This window comes from Nyctereutes procyonoides, unplaced genomic scaffold (assembly GCF_905146905.1).
Source record: "Nyctereutes procyonoides isolate TBG_1078 unplaced genomic scaffold, NYPRO_anot_genome, whole genome shotgun sequence".
In the NCBI taxonomy this organism is placed as follows: domain Eukaryota; kingdom Metazoa; phylum Chordata; class Mammalia; order Carnivora; family Canidae; genus Nyctereutes; species Nyctereutes procyonoides.
In genome coordinates, this window is record NW_026575052.1 from 8779435 (window position 1) to 8797602 (window position 18168).

The 18168-nt window shown below is 43.4% G+C and overlaps 1 protein-coding gene across 3 annotated transcripts in view; it reads left to right on the forward strand.

Annotated features, from left to right (window-relative positions):
• The window catches only part of ZBTB40 (zinc finger and BTB domain containing 40), a 72362-nt gene that overhangs the window by 42347 nt on the left and 11847 nt on the right, over positions 1-18168 (forward strand). For all 3 annotated transcript variants that reach the window (XM_055331865.1, XM_055331866.1, XM_055331867.1), the window contains exons 5-13: positions 5566-5758; positions 6382-6524; positions 10131-10323; positions 12118-12254; positions 12660-12861; positions 13197-13330; positions 14950-15118; positions 15442-15909; positions 16654-16860. In XM_055331865.1, coding sequence (XP_055187840.1) covers positions 5566-5758; positions 6382-6524; positions 10131-10323; positions 12118-12254; positions 12660-12861; positions 13197-13330; positions 14950-15118; positions 15442-15909; positions 16654-16860 — 1846 coding nt within the window. The remainder of the gene's footprint in view (positions 1-5565; positions 5759-6381; positions 6525-10130; positions 10324-12117; positions 12255-12659; positions 12862-13196; positions 13331-14949; positions 15119-15441; positions 15910-16653; positions 16861-18168) is intronic.

Below are 18168 nucleotides of genomic sequence, written 5' to 3' on the forward strand. Positions count from 1 at the left end.
GGGAATGTTATCACCTATATCACAGGATGATTGTGAAATTAGTAAAGATTATTGATGGAAAATGCCACAATAAAATGCCAGGCTCATAGAGCTCAATTGGTGGTACTATTGTTTGTTTATATATTAACTTTGTATTTTTAGACTTAGTTGACCTTGAAACCCCTTTTTTACTTAATGCTTTATAATACCCTAGTGCCATGGTCATTTGCTCTGACACATGAGATAGATTGCTGTTAATTTAAGCTTAATTTGCAAGTCATGCTTTCATTACCATTACCCACTTGGAAGTACCTTCCTGACTGCAGGTGTAGTGTCTGGTACAAAGCCATCAGTCTCCAGAACACTGGTTCAGTGTATATAAAAATCATCCGGTGTACTTGTTAAAATGTACACCTCCAGACCTCATTTCCAGAGAGTCCGATTCTTAGGTTGTGGTAGAGCTTTGGGGATCTGCATCTTTAACAAGCTCCCCGTGTTGCTGTTCTGGTATCTATAGACCGCATTTCTGAGAAGCACTGCTAGAGAAGTTAATGGCTTACATAGTTCTTAGTGTACGATGGTAGATATCACAGTGTCTATGCTGACACCTTAGTGTTTTGAGGGGCCACCAAGTACACATTTTTCCCAAGTGTTACTCTTTACTTCTTGATTCAGCAAATATTTACTGAGCAGCTGGTGTGTGCCAGGCATTGAGCTGGTTCCTAGGAAAATAAATATAAATAAAAATGGATCCCTAGCCCTATAGCGTTTTGACAGCAGAGAAATCCTGCCACATATGTAATTATTTTTTTGGAGTCACCAAACTATGGAAATCCCCAAAAGGCTCTGGTATTGAAAGCATTTGCAAACTGCTCACTTGAAACATCAGTCTGCATTTCAGCTCCAATTGTAAAGGTTGGGGATTTGTTTGCTGTTTTTCTGTTTAAATAGTTTTAGCTCCCAAGGAGCTTTGAATGCTTTTTGTTGTTGTTACTTGGTTAATCTGCGTACATTAAAAAGGCAGCTTAAGGGGATCCCTGGGTGGCGCAGCGGTTTGGCGCCTGCCTTTGGCCCAGGGCGGGATCCTGGAGACCCAGGATCGAATCCCAACATCGGGCTCCGGGTGTGTGGAGCCTGCTTCTCCCTCTGCCTGTGTCTCTGCCTCTCTCTCTCTCTCTATCATAAATAAAAAAATTTAAAAAAAAAAGGCAGCTTAACATTAAAAATAATATGTGCTTCGATGTAAAATTTGAGATGTGTTAAGGCTTGCGAGTGTTTTGGTTGAGATGGACCAGCCTGTTCCTTTTCAGAAACACAGACACAAGGTGTGCAGCTGGCCTGGACTGAGTTTCAGGAGGACACCATGAACTCGTGTCCTGATTATTTTATTTCCTGAGATAAATGATGAAAGGTGGCAAAGCCATTCCCTGAGCAGTGATTGCAGCAACACAGGATGAGGCTAGGCCGCTTGGGTTGTGTGAAACCAAAGCCAAAACTGATTAAGGAGAAATCTCTTGGGTGCTGGGATAGGAAAGTGGCTTCTGCCTGTCTTTATCTCAGTGTAATATCCCTCCCCATTAGAAAAAGCAGATACTGACCTAACACGTTTTCTGGCTGAGCTGAGCAAAACCTGTATTTAAAGGCATGCTCATAATTTTTTTCAGCTTTTATGAAGGAACTTTTAATTGTCTTCTTTCTTTCTTTCTTTCTTTCTTTCTTTCTTTCTTTCTTTCTTTCTTTCTTTCTTTCTTCTTTCTCTTCCTTCCTTCCTTCCTTCCTTCTCTCTGCTTTTAATTAATTGTGTACATAGCAAAGTGAATCATTGAGTAGAATAAGGAGATAATTTCTACTATTGATTTCCTTGCTGTTTGATCCACTTTTCACCTAAAGTTCTAGAAAGACTCTCAAAGCTTAAGGCCTAGTAGCATTTTTTTCTCTTTCAACTTTGTTTCAAAGGCAAACAAATCTCCTCTGCTAAGTGAATCTGATGTTTTTAACCATGTCACTACTTTGGAGGTTTGTCAAGTAGTGCAGGTCTGTGTTTTGTGGACTGTGTTCACTGATAGCATAGGGTAACTCATTGAGAAGGGAATTAATAGGCTTCATTTTACAGGTCTGAGAAATGGAAGTAAGTTGTTGTTTTTCCATATCTCCTCTCTACTGATTATGAAGTCTGAGATATGCAGCCATAGATAGAAGGGCCATTGGTTTTATAGCCAGGGAAATTTATCCAGTTAAACAAATATTTATGAACCACCTACTGTGTACCAGTCTGTGTACAAATCACTGGGACCAGGAGGAATGGTACAGATTGTCTAGATATGACCCAGTGTTCAACGTGATGTTGATTCTAATAAGTCTAGTAGAATGCAATGTAAATGGATTTGGTTGCACTCAAATCTGGGAGTGGGAACTAGTGAAAGCGGTACCAGGTCACTGGAATTAGATCATGGTTTTCTCCAGGGTACTCTACTTACTGGCCACACAACCTAAGGTGAGTCACTTCATCTCTCTGACTCTCATTGAAGTAGTCATAGTAATAATGCTCCCAGGACTGATGTGAGGAGTCAAGTAGGTGGCACCTGTGTACAGTGGTCTGGGATGGTGTTGAGCTCTTGTGGTCTGTGTCATGAGTTCCATTGTCTGGCCCTTGGCATTCAGGGGAGGCCCGAGTAAATAAGAGCACAGCATAACTCAAATCTAAGGGCAATAGGCAGACAGTTGGGAAAATAAGTAAATTCAATTAAAAGACCTTAGCAGAAGGTGAAGATTAAATTTTAAAAGGAAACTGTCCCATCTTTACATATTTTGACCTGTAGTTCATTCATAAATCAAAGTACATTGATTACATGTGTGACCATAAGTTGATAGGAACTTATGGAAGTACCTTTAATTCTAAGAATCAAAGGAATTCCAAACGTTTGCTTAAAGCACAAAACTGTTTTGGATTCATGTCTTAGAGTTCTGTTACGCGGTGGCAGTCCATGAATCTGTTTGCCACAATACGGGACACCCTCTGTTTAGGCAGATTTGCCATTTCAGAAAAGAGCTCACTGCACAGAGGAGCCCCCGGCAGCTCAGGGGGCTGACGGAGTAACAGTTAAAGCACTGGCTCTGGTGCCAGGTCCCCAGTCGGTTCTGGAAGAAAGAGCAAAGAGCAGGGCTGTCCAGGCAGCTGACTACTCCCTCCCGGCCCTTTCATCAGCTCACCCCTGCTCCTCTTCCCAGATGGTCACACCCTAGCGTCACTGCTGAGCAATGAAGTTAACAAATGTTTTAATTTCACTGCTGAGCAGTTCTGCAGAGAAGGAGACAGCCGAGAGGATAATGAGAAGCACATCAGACGCCACCACTGATGAAAGCTTCTCTTCCCCACCGGCTCAAATGATAATGTCAGACAAATTGGATACTAAGAGAGGTGGATTCGCGATATTCAGAGAACTTCAGGTGAAAGCACCCTGGCCTAGGGTAGATGATGGCTAAATGCCCTGCCATATCAGTTAAGCATGAAAGAAAGGAAGGGAGGAAAGGGGAAATAAAGAAGGAGAACATGTTTACTGAGGGCATTAGCATTGAGTGGGTCTGTATTATATATCTATTGCTGCATAACAAATTACCCTAACATTTAGCAGTTTAAAAGAATACACACTTATTATCTCACCATTTCTGAGGGTCAAGAATCTAGGCATCCTTAACTGAGTCCCTAGCTCAAGGTCCCTGGCAGGTCTGCAGTCAGGGTGGATGGCCAAGGCTGCAGACAGCTCAGAGTGGGTGGCGAGGGGCAGGGAGTGTCTCCTTCTGAGTACACTCACGTGACTGTTGGCAGGGTTCTGAAGATTCACTTCCAAGCTCACTCACTGACTGTTGGCTGGAGACATCCGATGTCTGTTCCCTGCCACGTGGGCCTCTCTGTAGGGCAGCTTACAACATGGCAGCTTGCCTCCAGAGCAAAGGCGGAGAGTACCCACACAGACAAGATGGAAGTCACGGTGACCGAGGCTCAGAAGTGCCATCCATTATTTTTGCCGTGTTCTTTTCCTTGGAAACATGACATCAGGTTTAGCCCAAGGGCATGAATACCTGGTGGCAGGAATATTGCAAACCATTTAGAGGCTGCCTACCGCAGGTCCCTACTGCTGTCAGGGAAAAGGCATTCTTTAAAGAGATTTTAGGCCCACTGACGACGAAAGCACAGAAGGTTGGATAAGAGTGACTGAAGGCAATTAAGCATTCAACTGTTAGTTTTTCATTTGTTTATTATTTTTAAAATGGAAACAAGAATTTTTCAGGTTCATGGAAGTTACTTAGTTAATGTGGCTTCCTAAACTGGGTTTTATCTGAATTTACTTTTGTATGTGACTAAAAATCTAGGAACTTTATTTTTGTTTCTTAAGTTTGACTTGGCTTTATACGGCCATTCTATGATCAGGAAGCAAGCTCAAGCAAAGCCAAGAAACACAGTCTAACCCGTTCATAATTCCTGTTTATTTGGGAAGAGGAGAGAAAGATCAAAATCTGTCTAAACAAAAATTTTAAATCTATAATTACCAAAATTTATAAGAACTGTTTAGCTGAATTTTGCAAGTGTAGATATTCATGAGATCCTTTCATGGTGTGTGTGTGTGTGTGTGTGTGTGTGTGTGTGTGTGTAGAAAACCATAACTTTTTGCTTTCTTGTAAGGAAGCTCTTAGAGTATCAACACTAAAAAACCATCAAAGGTAAGTTGTAGATTTGCGAAGGAGAAATATAAAGACTATGTACATGAAATTAATTTTTGGTTCCAGATTTTTCAAAACTAAATTCATTATTGCTAAAATAGAAATGTTAACCCTTCCTTCCATTTGGCTTTCCTCCCTCTAATTTCATTTATTTTACCACTGGAGTTGCTGATATTTTGGTACTCTGGGGTTAGAAGAGCCCAGATGGTCACATGTGCTGCCAAGACCTCTGGAGGAAAAGGCATCTCTAGCAGAAACTATGTGGCTCTAAATGTATTGTATTTTATTTCTTTAAAGATTTTATTTATTCATGACAGACACACAGGGAGAGAGAGAGGCAGAGACACAGGCAGAGGGAGAAGAAGGTTCCACACAGGGAGCCCAATGTGGGACTCAGTTCCGGGTCTCCAGGATCCGGCCCTGGGCTGAAGGCGGCACTAGACTGCTGAGCCACCCGGGCTGCCCTGTGGCTCTAAATTTAAACAGAAAGCTTCAGATTAGGGAGATAGTTTGCAGGGTTATCTGCCTAGAGGTGACATGAAAGCTGTATATGTAAGAGCTATTCCAAACGGAAAGCATAACAGGAGAAAAAATAGAGTTGGGACCAGTTTTTGGTACTGCTTATGGTTAGAGATTTGGAAGGAGAATCCTTGAGGAAGTCCCAGAAGGAGGGGTGAGAACGGCGGGTGCTTATTCATCCCAGTGCTTCAGTGCTACCAAATCAGAGAAGCCATGATGCAGAGACTGTCAAAATGCCAAATATGACGAAAGGCCAAAGTGGCAGGGATCAAATTCTTGAGGGCCTCACTCACCAAATCCAAGGAATGTGGCTGGCTGATCTCTCTTTCTGGTTACTTGTGTCCACAGACTATAATGGGATGTCTTGAGGGTGAAGAAGGTCACTCAGCATTCCAGAGAATCCTGGATAAAGTGAGAGATGAGAGCCTGGATGTTCAGACTGTTGTGTCGCTGTTGAGGCTGTACCAAGATTCCAATCCTGCAGTAAAGGCAGCATTGTTAGGCAGAAAGCCAGAAGGTGTCGAAGCAGTGCAGCCAAAAGGTAGGAGAAAACCCTGTCCACCTGAGTGGCTTGGGTTTTATTCTGGAAAGATGCTGTCAGGCTTGCTCTGCTGATACATTTCCTCAGTGGCTTCATTATCATTACATGATTTTCACATCAGTTCTACACATAATTCCAGAAGCTGCCTGTTAAACACACATACAACCTCAATTGGAGTCTCTGTTGCTATCCCCTAGCGGACTAGTCTGACACCTTGAGGCTCGAGACGACCATCGGCCTTCTCCTGCCCTTCAGAAGCCACACATCCCAGTCGGTGTTTTGAGTGCCCAGAGTGAACTGGTTTGCCAGCAGCATTGACGGCTGCACTTTCTCTCGTTTGGGTTAGGTACAAAGCAGTGGCCTTGCCAACCAGAAGTTAACCTCTGGCTGGCTCTGCAGCTTTGTGTTTCGACAGATAAATGAAACATTTTTCCTTTCATAGAGTTTAAACAGAATAATAAAGTATTTTCCTCTCCAAAAAAGAGATTCTGCATTCGGGTGCTCAAAATAGGCTGAGAACCACTTTACTATTCTGTTAGATCTCCCTTGACAAACCATGCTGTCATTTTCTTCAAATTGACTAGCTTCTTCTGTGCATCTCTAACCACCCCCCCCCTCCCCAGGGAGCACAGAGGAGGGAAAGACCTTGTCTGCTCTGTTACTAGAACACAAAGAGGACCTGATCCAGTGTGTCACACAGCTGAGACCGATCCTGGAGTTCCTGGAAACAGCCGAGGAGGAATTCCTGACTGGCACTGAGAAAAGGGTAACCGTGGTGTCGAGCATCTCCTCCTTCCTTCTGAGTTTATGCAGCACTTTTTTAAAGCTCTTTTGCGGCATGTAGTGCTTCTTCCCTTGCAGTGTTTTTGCACACACTGCATAGTAAGCATCTTGAAGTTCATGTTCTTGATCCATGTCTCTTTGTACCCTTGGCAGCAGCTGGCTGAGGGGCTCACAGATCATGTCGTATGATTAAATGTTGAGATATGTGGATAGGTGCATAGTCCTGCTCGGACTTGATGAGTTTTTAATGTAAAACAGTTGCCCCAAGAGTTAAAATGTTTAGGCACATTTGTAATTATAATTTTGTCACTTCCTTATAGAAATGATACACTGTTCACCTGTAGGAAAAATTGGGGAAAAAAATAAGAAAAAAATTAAAACCTCTCACCATCTCGTCACTCAGAGATGATCCCTGCTGACATTTTGGAACATGTGCCCCTAATTTTTCTCACTTTAGCCAATCCCAGGATAGGCTCATGCAGAATAACTTTGGGTTTTTTATTTAACATACTGTGAATATATTTCCACCTCTATAATAGGGGGTTTGGTAGCTGCATTGTATTCTGTTTCATGAACATACCCTAATTCATTAGTTGTTGTTGTGCATTTGTTTCCAATTTTCTGCCATAATAAATGATGTAGAGAACATCCTCGCACACAAATCCTTGCATACTTCTCAAATTATTTCCTTCGAGTAATTTCTAAGAAGTGGAATTTTGGAATAGAGAATATAAAAATTTTCAAGTGTTTGCTGTATATTGCCAAATTGCCCTTCAGAAAGGTTGTGCCAATTTTCTCTCCCACCAGCCAGCTACTAAAATCCTCATAAAACTGCTGGCATGACTTCTCAAGTCAACTAGATAACTGTATTTGTTGGTGCTATTGATTTCAACTTTGTGCTAAAAATATTTATATATCTGGAAGGAAGGAATAGGGACAGAGAACTTCTGTGGCATCAATTCTTAAATCTGTGGGAAGTGGCTTACGATTCGGGAGAGAAGATACTTGGAAAGCAGTTGTAGGATGGCTGAGTGTGGGTCAGTTGTGAAGATGGCATCCTCCGTTCTCTTTTTCTCAGTGATCTTAAATTGTTTTTTCACATAAAATGGGAACAATCTTCACTCTCAAAATTATATTTTATAAATTACACTTTTCCCAAAATTTTAACTCCTTTGAATTTATTAGAGAAAGATAATATACAAAATAAGATTAAACCTCTGGTTTCTCCTTAGGCTTAAGACTGAATGTAATTTCAGGCACTCCTGTTTAAGTAAGTTGCTTATAGCTCTACAAGTTCCTGATTCCCTGTTTAGGATTTCATTCGATTACTCATTCAAACCTTTTCCTTATTAGCTAGATTGAATGTGTCCTTTGAACTGTTTCATTATCTTGGTAAAACAGCATTTATAGGAAGAGCCCAGACTCAGCCTCATTCTCTGCACCAAGACACCACACTGTCATTTTCCTCTGTCACTTTCAGTTTATTTGATGGAAAGGACCGCAGCACAAGAACTTAAATTAGTTATAAATCACAAAAACACCTCTTAGAATCAGGGTTCTACCGGACCTCATTAAGCTACTACTTCTCATGAAAATTGAAGCAAAAGAATAAAGCAGGAATGTAGAGGTGAATGTTGATCAAATAGCCACAGTTTTTGGGCGTTGTGTGGAACACTCACTCAGGCCTTTTAGAACTCTCTTCTGTGACAGAATGATGCTAATCAAGGCACGTGGCCCCTATGTATACATACCCTGGGGGGTCCTATAAGAATTGGTAAACAGAAATGTTTTTACTTCAAGATTGGAAACAGATACTAAAATAGGAATTATGACAGTTATTGCTTACCCATACACTGTGCCCAGCAGTGTGCTGAGATCTTTTAAACATTACTAAGTTCTTCCCTCGCAGCAACTTTACAAAGTCACAGATATTACCCTCATTTTAAAGACGAAGAAACAGGACACTTAGACACTTAGGTGAAGAGCTCAGCCAGAGACACAGCTGCTGGGCACCAGTACCGGAGTTCAGAATTGGAAACATGGCACATTCTCTTAAGCACTGTGCATACAGCTGCCTAAGGGTATCATTACCCATTGTCATGTAAAGATCATATATGTCCTAGACGTTATGTCAGGCTCTACAAATAGCAGCTTCACTTTAGGGGCTCCTAATAACAAGTGTGCAAGAGTTGGTATTGTTCACTTCTTTCACAGATGAGGAAGATAAGGTTCAAAGAATGAAAGAACTCACCCAGGGTCATACCAGCTGTACATTTTAGGACTGGGGTTCCTACTAGGCCTGTCCAGCTTTAAAGCCCCCACCCACTCTTGACCGTCTTTGGTTGCCTCAGCATGTATCAGGTCATTGCTTAGGAACTGAGAGCACTAGATCAGAATGGATTTTATTTTTTTTTTTCAGCATGGATTTTAGATATAGACACTTTAATTTTGAATTATGATTCATTTAGTAGGAATCTAGTATATATTAGACATTAAACAGAATGACTATGTTCTATACTGATGAATATGACAACTTAATATATAATGTATGCATTCCTTTCATATACGTAATGTAGATATTCCTTTCATATACATAAAACCAATTTGGTCTTATAGCTAAATTTATTTTTAAATGGGAGTTAATTTGATAATGGCATCCTCTGGCATGCTACTGTGACTGATCAGCTTGACTATTTCTCCTTAAAGCTGTCAATTTCCCAAAGGAAAGCTCAAAATTTGGTTACTAGGAATCTGTAAATCATATGTGTTGAAATAATCTCCCATAAGAGCCAAGTTATACATAGTTACTTGTGGTTTATTTGGAAATAGTCCTATTGTAATAGGAAAATATCTGTAAAATAACAGACATGTATTTTGCTGGAGTCCGGTGCCCTCCTGACTCAGAAAATCCTCTAGCACACCAAGGAAGAACGAGGGGGTGGATGTGGGGGATGATGACTGGAGCCGATGTGTGTGTAGAGCTGATAAAAGAGATCAAGAATACAGAATCTACCAGAAAAATTATCCAGAAATGTACTTTAAATCTATTATATTGGAGGCCACAGACTAATGTGTAGCATATCTGGGCATTCAAATTGCTATGAAAATTAAGCAAAAGGAAGTAAGATAATAGGATTGCCCTGAAATTGCAACCTCTTGCCACAATCATGTAGTTATTGAACAGAGACTGGAAACCACTGTGACCGTATTCATTAATTGCCAGTCTGTTTCTCAGTCTGTGTCCGAACAAACGAAATCTGAAGAACCAGTGAGAGGTAGTCTACTTGCTCTGCCAAGTGGGCCTGTGGTAGGCATCTTCTCACAAAATGCAGACTGTTGGGGCACAAAGAGTACATACAGACCTGCAGTTGAGCAAGAGGGATTTTCACAGAGCTGTTTGTTTGGAGAAAACTTGGGCTTTTTACTGACACAGCACAAGGCAGAGACTATAGAGGAGGGGCTGGAGACTGTAGAGGAGGACCTGGGGACAGGCGCCTCGTCCCGCCATGTTGCTGGGCTCGCCAGTGGTGTGTCAGATGCACTTAGAAGTGCCAGTAACTGCTGTCTGCCTGATTGCTTGCCGCTGTAGGTGATCCTGAATTGCTGCGAGGGCGGAACACCCAAGGAGACAATGGAAAAGCTGCTGCACAGAATGTCTGAAGACAAGACTCTGACTGCAGAGAGTTTGGTAAAACTCCTTCAGGCTGTGAAACCGATGTCCCCAAACTTGGGCCTTCTGCTGGAGAATTTGCAGAGATTAGCCACTTGGCCAAGCACCACAGGTATCAGTTAATTGTCAGCTTTCTGAACTGGAACCTCTCCCACAGAAAATTTGAGCTTAGACACCCTTTGGGCTCCGTGGTGGGGAGATGAGGTAATGGGAAGAGATGCCCTTGTGAAACAGAAATTAGCTGTCAGAAGTCAGTGATCCTCAGTAGTTGGGGAGGCAAGATCTGAAATCTGAGAACTGCCCTTATCCATCGAGCGCCCTCCTGATGTTTCTGTGCTTGGGGGGTTTGTGAGGGTGTGGCCTTTCCAGGGCCAGAGGCTGGCAGCTAGCCGCCAGGAATGCCGAAGGAGAGGCGGACTCACAGACACATGAAGTTGTATTGATAAATACAAGGAGCAAAAACCCCGATCTTGATTTGCCCACTCCCGTGTGAGTGCTGTTTGGTTCTGGCAGTCCCCAGAATTACCCACCCCTCGTGTACGTACACGCAGTCTGGAGGAATGAGGCCCTGTTCCAGTTCTTAGAAGAACGGGCCAAGTCTAGCCAGTTCTCCCTTATCCCAGAGCATTTGAGACCAAGGTGGTTTTCAGAAAAAAGGTAGTTGGAAAAGGAGGGAACTTTCTTCTAGCTTATAAAAATAATGAATACCCGTACAAACTTCAGCAATTTATAAAATAAAGACAAAAACAATCTCAAATCCTACCACTTGATTTTTTCAGCATTAGCACATTGTCATATTTTGTCACATTATTTTTACAGTGTTGAGAGATTCTACTGTATTTTAGAATTTTATAATTTCTTCCATTTAACAGTATAACCTAAACATTCTCCCCCACTTTCCAGGAAACTCTATAGGTCTATTTTTTGAAGGCTATGTGGTTTTTCTCATAGGGATGCATATCATGCATTACTCTTGCCCTGTTTAGGGGTGCAGGTAGTATAAGGTTAGGGCTTCAGCTATCAAGACTACCTGGGTTTGTATCCTGACTTACTTTGTAGCCGTGTGACCCTGAGCCAATGACTTAACCCCTCTGAACCTTGTTTTCTCCTCTCTGATGAGACGGGGGTGAGAATAGTATCCATCACATTCATTTTTGAGGTGACTGTGAGATCATATATGTACAACATTTAGCAAATCAGAGGTCCTCAGTAAGTATTAGGTGTTCTCTTCCTCCTCCTCATCACAGGTTATGCAGTAACAAATATTATCATACACAGACTTTTTGCCTCCACAGCATTTCTTAAGGTATGATTCCCAGAAGCAGAGTTAACTGGGCCAAAGAGGAAAATATATTTTTAAATATCTGTAAGACTAAAGGAAATGCCTGATAGTTTTTATTTTTCTTACTTTCAAATTAAATATGATCTCTTAAAAGAGAGTAACAGATTGGCTCAAAGGGCATATACACAGAAGAACGATGGGTCAGCTTCACTACTGGAGTCCTGACTCACGCCTGCCTGTATTTTGGATTGCCACATAGACCTTAACCTCAGGCTCAAGGAATAACAGCCCTTGAATCTGTATGCTGAATCTCTTACAAGCACGCCTTGTAATTACCTCCCTGTTGAGCAATCACTAGCTTCTACCACCAGGCGCTGCCTTTCAAAGTGTTAGTGGTTTTGTGACCCTGAAGCACCAAGTGATTGAGGGTAGACCAAAGGAGATACGAACACATAATGTATGAGGCCCCAAGCCAGGAACCAAACTTGCCTTCTGGAGGAGACAGAGCACTTGCGTTATAATGCTCTTCCTCTGTCATTTATAACTCCCCTAATCTTCTGTAGGAGAAGCCTGGAAGGACATTTTGTTGTAACAGACATTACTGTTTTGCTAATATCCTTGCAGTCCAAGCAAGCCCTGATGATTATGGGACTGAGCTGTTGAGACGGTATCATGAAAACCTCTCGGAGATTTTCACAGACAACCAGATGTTACTAAAAATGATACCACACATGAAGGGTTTAGCCTCTGGAGAAAGAGAGGTAAGAAAAAAGGGAAGAGGGAAAGAGGGTGGGTAAAATGAGAGAAGGAAAAAAGATGAACATTAAATACATACTTTAAAAACACATTTATATTTTTACATAAATATACACATGCATCCGTGCGGAGAAACGCTAAGGGGTCAGTAGAGAAAGAAAAAAACAAGGTAATTTAATTTATAGGGCAGCGTGATAAGTTGGAATTTCTGCAGTAATAAGAAAGGCATTCAAAGGGAAGTGTGAAGAGCTTGGCAGGTATAAAAGTCTCTCAGGCTGAAAGGTGAAAGATGCTGAAAAACCCCTCCCCAGAAATATGTCCACTGTAACCTAGGGCTCAGATTTGCAGCTTTCCAGCTGCACTGGTAGCTAGGAAGTTCCTTACATGTGTTTTTGTGCCACATCTTGAAGGTCATGGAGAAGCTTGTGAAACATGACTCTGGCTCGAGTGGTTTCAGTTCTCTGATGTCAGCAGTTCTAGAAAAGCAGACTCTCTCTGCAACAGCCATTTGGCAACTGCTGCTGGTGGCTCAGGAGACAAAGACTTGCCCACTGAACCTGCTCATGGAGGAAATACGAAGGGAACCTGGTGCCGATGCCTTCTTCCGGGCAGGTAGGCTCCCAGATCTCCATCAGATCTTCGTCCCCGATAGAGAGGGGCGCCAAGTCTCTGGTGGTCATCTTCCACATCCCCACCATTGGAAGTAAGTAAGGACTGGCTTTTGTTCAAGGACGTGGGAGTTTGTTTGTAAAATAAAATATGCAGTAAATATTCTAGGCTTTTATTAATTATGGTCTAAGTACAGCCCATTTGCCATTTCCCCCACTCCCAGCCCCAGGAAGGAGATCAGTGAGTATTCTCACTGTGAAGAGTTGAGTTGAGAAAAGGTGAAGGAAAAATGGTGCTCGTAGTTTCACTCATGAGTTTTCAATCCCCCTTTCTTTCAGTGGTCAGCCCAGAAAGTGCGGTCTTGGAAGCCATCCTGAAGCATCGCAGACTGATCTCAGAGGCCGTCCGGCAAGGGATGGAACTCAAGTGCTTTACTCCAGAGGAGGAGCAGCTGGCAGAGGCTGTGAAGGAGGTGCGGTGGGGAGAAAAACTCATTGTTCCAGAGAGTTCTACCAGACTGATGCCTGGGACTGTCTCGTTCCTAAGGGAGGCACCAGATTCTGCAGAGTGCCTTTTGCCTGTGGAGCCCCATGCTGAGCTAACACTTCTTTGTTTTTTAATTCCCCCAACTCTGCGTGGCTGGTGATGTCATCCACATTTTACAGATTAGGGAACTCGGGCTCTAGGGGGTTCAATAACCTGTCTAGGATGCTCCACCTGGTCAGATTTGAACCCAGCCTCTGAACCCAGGCTCACGTGACTCAAACATAGATGTATTTCATTTGCCTAAACCTAGGTAAACTCAAAGGGAACCATGATACTATTCCCTAACACATTCTAAGAAGCAACTTCTTTCAGAGGAAGAAAAGTAAAATTGCTCTTATTGCATACTTTGTTCTGGTGTCTAGGAAGAGCCAAGATAAACATAGATAGAACAAAGCTTTTGCCCATATGGGGTAGCAAATAGTGCCAGCTCATTTTCTGTAAGGCTTCTCAGTGTGGCCAGCATCCCAGAAAAACCAGGTGGGGACTGGGGGGGGATTCATGGATGTCCAGCCCAGGATCATGGGCATCGCAAGTGGGGCAGAATTATAAAGGGACTAAAATCAAACTATAGGTTCACCTATATGTGCTTTTTAATCCAAGTAGGTGTGGAAGGTAAACGGAAGGGCGGGCTTCTAGCACATCCACACAGGTAACAGCCCCACCTTGGTCTCTCAGATGGGAAGAAGGTGGCACGTATTTCTGTGGGGCTTCAGAGAAAAAATGCATCTGCTAGACTCTCTCCAGTGTGCCTTGCGCTTCAGAGACAGCGCTCCTGCGGTTGATGAGTTTGAGCCTCACTAATGAGTCTCAGGCCTGCCTCCAGGGACATCAGGTTTATTTAGATAGACTTGAAAAGAGCAGAAATAAAATGTCTTCCCAAATGAAAATTCCATTTGGCCATCTGTGGATGGTTTTGCTTTATTTTCTCAGTGTACAGACTCTTTCTGCTGATAGCTCTAACATTCTGAAAGAGGAGGGCTTTGAAATAAAATTCTTGGCCTCTTTAAAGCCCCTATTTGAACCTTCTTTAAAAAGCTGAGTTTTTTTCATGAAAGAAAATGTTTAAAAGGGTACATCTAAGTGTCTAAAAATGTGAAGCCACTGATCATGCAGAATTACTTCCAGACACTGAGACAATTATATATTATAAAAAATTATCTTGATCTTCAGGACAGAGCCACCAACTACCAAATCCTACAGCTTTCCAAACTTTTAATATTAAGATCTAGAAAAGTTCTTTTGGAGACTCCTGGCTTCTGAGAAGATATTTCTCATAGAAAATGCCCAATATCTTGCTTTGTACCTTCTTTGTGTTTGCACGTTTGTCTTGCCATGTGCCTCCCTTTTCTTTTTTTTTTTTAATTTTGCCAATTTCCCTGTTCTCTGGAAAAGAGGGTTCTCCACTACATTTATCACAAGAGATATAAACTTGTTAGAGGTGGAGCAGTGCCGTCCTGAAATTAGCTTTTTTACCCCCTAAGTTGAAAACTATGGAGAAAACTGCTGATATTAACCACAAACCTTTGTCTCATGGTGTTCATTTAGATTCTGAGCATTTCCTCTGAGACAGCCAGCCCTGAAGCTTCCCTGAAAGTAGTGCTGAGCAGAACCATGGAAAAATCTGTCTCGGCCATTGAAATATGTCATCTCCTGTGCAGAATCCACAGATCTTTCCCAGCCCTGCAGCCTGTCATGCATGAGTTAGCATACATTGGTAAGGAACAGCATATACTGGTAAGGAACAGAGTGGGGTAGGGGTCCTGTCAGACCCACCAATTGGGTCTGGATTGGAAAGAAGAGGCCGCAGTTTATAACCTGAGTTCATCCATTGCTGCCTTACTTCTTTGATATGCTCTTAGTACCTAGAGAAGTCACAGGCATAGATGTAAAATGATGCTACGTATGTAAAGTGTGATAGCAGTATTTCTCTGGAGTTTTAGAGGGTCCCACAGAGTTTGCGGGCTTCTCTAAGAAAAGTTAGGAAACAAAGTAGAAAATACAAAAGTTCCAGAGCCATGCTATTTCTCTTGTATGCAGGCTTCCTTACTCAGGAAAGTGGAGGGAAGAAAGGGTGGAAGGTGAGCAATAAATTTCACCGTGAAGTCGACGACAGAACAGAGGAGAAGGTAGCCGAGCCAGCGGAGGAAGGCTGCCAGTCTGGGAAACAGAGCAATCAAGGAGAGACTGGTTCCTTGCCAGAGCAACAAGAGAAAGACACATCTGCCTCCCCTGACTCTGCCAAGAAGAGCTTCGTCTGTAAGGCCTGTGACAAAAGCTTCCATTTCTACTGTCGTCTAAAGGTGCACATGAAGCGCTGCCGGGTGGCCAAGAGCAAACAGGTGCAGTGTAAGGAGTGCAACGAGACCAAGGATTCTAAGAAAGAGCTGGAAAAACATCAGCTGGAGGCCCATGGTGCAGGAGGAGAGCCCGATTTCCCAAAGAAGAAGAAGAAGAGGCTTCCAGTGACGTGTGACCTCTGTGGAAGAGAGTTTGCCCATGCCTCAGGTACTTTCAAGGTGAAGTCATTTCAGAGGGTGAGCATTCTGGACATCGTAGTTTGGATTCTAGGCCTTTCCTCTAGTTGTAGACATTAAGGGATACAGGTGGGCCTAGGAAACAGCAGGCTCCTACAGAGGCAGGACAGTGTTTTCAGAAGAGCATGAGCTTTGGAATCAGCTCTGAGCTTTAATTTCCCCATCTGTTAAATAAGCACCCTGACACCACCCACTTTTTTGAATTGTAAGGATTTAAGATAATACAGTTAAACACCTACATACAGCACCTACGATAGAGTTAGTACTTAGTAAATTGTGGTTATTATTATTCGCAATGATAACCAGCTATTTAACACCTGACTCTTAGGTTTCCATGTATCACTTGGGATGTGTAGTCAGAATTGTTTACCCTTGTCCCAGGTGTCGGATACACCTAGTGAAACATAAAAGTGAGTTTTGTTTCACAGTTCCTGGGTAGTGGGTCCTGTTTAAGAGAGGGGATGAGAAAGATAAACCCATAATACTTCATGCCTGACTCAAACAGGAGTGGGACTGAGGTGATTTAGAGTGCTGGGCAGTAGGTGGATGAGCAGCACGGTTGTGTGAGGTCAGAGTGAGCGTGGCCTGGTGTCCTGTGGTTCACGCTGTGCATCTTCTTGGGGCCTGGACTCAGACCGTGCTGGTATGTATCCTCATGCTGGATTCATAGCACTGATTACTGGTGTCCCTCTGGCCCCCGGCATGGCTTCCCTAGGCATGCAGTACCACAAACTGACAGAGCACTTTGATGAGAAGCCTTTCTCCTGTGAAGAGTGTGGGGCAAAGTTTGCAGCCAATTCTACCCTGAAGAACCACCTTCGCCTTCACACTGGGGACCGCCCGTTCATGTGCAAGCACTGCCTCATGACCTTTACCCAGGCTTCTGCCCTGGCCTACCATACCAAGAAGAAGCACTCGGAAGGTAAGGCGTGCAGAGTTTCCTCATTCTTCCTACCAGCTTTAGCTGTGTGAACTGCCTAAAAACCCATTTGGAACTAGGCATGACCTGTATCTCAAGTAGATTAAAAACAAAAAATAGTGCAGTCTCTAGGGACACAGATGACCAGGAGTAGGTAGGTCATGCCTACCTACAGGCAAATAAAATGTTTCTGGTGAGAGTTTGGGAAGAGAGGCTAGCTAATGCAGGATTGTGACTTTAGAGTTACAGAATTGGTATAAAACTAGGAGTTCCTTGGGCTTTGAGGTGGAATTCAAGCCTGAGAAAAACCCTGGGCGAGCACCTGCTGCAGTTTGGGCAGCAGCGGCGGCTGAGTGATGAAGTTGGAGCTGCCGTGCACACAGAGCTGATGGTCCAGGGCGTCTCTGGTGTAAAGACCATTGCAGTGCAGAGCCACTGGCGGCAGAGTAGGGAGTAACCCCAGTGAGATGGAAGGATGGCGGAGGGGTTTCCAGTCCGGTCAGAGCAGAGTAGGTGCATTGTCAGAGAGGGCTTCTCAGAGGACTCTCTGCCTTGTTCGGTACCTTTATGCGTAAGGAGAAATCCTGCTGTCATCTTACCTGGATTGTGGTAGTGGCCACCTACCTGGTCCCCTTGCTCTCATCCTCTCCCTAGGTAGTGCTTTTGGGACACAAGACCCTGTGGTCCTTCCAGTGCTAACCCACATCCTGTCATTTCTGTGCTCAAAACCTTCTTGCAAAGGCTCTTCACCTTGCTCGGTATAAAATCTGAAGGCCTAATGATAGCCCCACAGGCACCCTGTGACCATGTTTCCTAAGACCTTCCCTCCTACTCCTCTCCCCCACCCTCACCCTGATCTACCCACTGCAGCCTCCTTGTGAGGCCCCAGCCCTACAAGACCGGACCCCTGCCATGGGACCTGCATTCTTGCACTTCCCTCTGCTTGGAGTGCTTTGTTTTCATCCCGCCTCATCTCCTTCGGGAATTTGTTCACACCTCTTCACCTCTTCCCCGTGAGTCCTTTCCTGACCACCCTGTGGAAAAATCTCAGCCCCAGCTCCAGTGCCCCTGCATCATTTTCCTCCACAGGGCTGTCATAGGATATAGTATCTACTTCATTAATTCCTTATGTTTCTAGTTAGCTCCCCCTGTTAGAATGCAAGCTCTATGACGGTAGAGCGATCAGTCTTCCCCCTGCCACTGCTGTTATCTTTGGAACTGAGAATAGTGCTTAGCAATAGTAGACCTTCAGTAAACCTTTCCTGAGCGAATGAGTTTTTTGAGCACTGTTACAGGCACCAGGGATCGTGT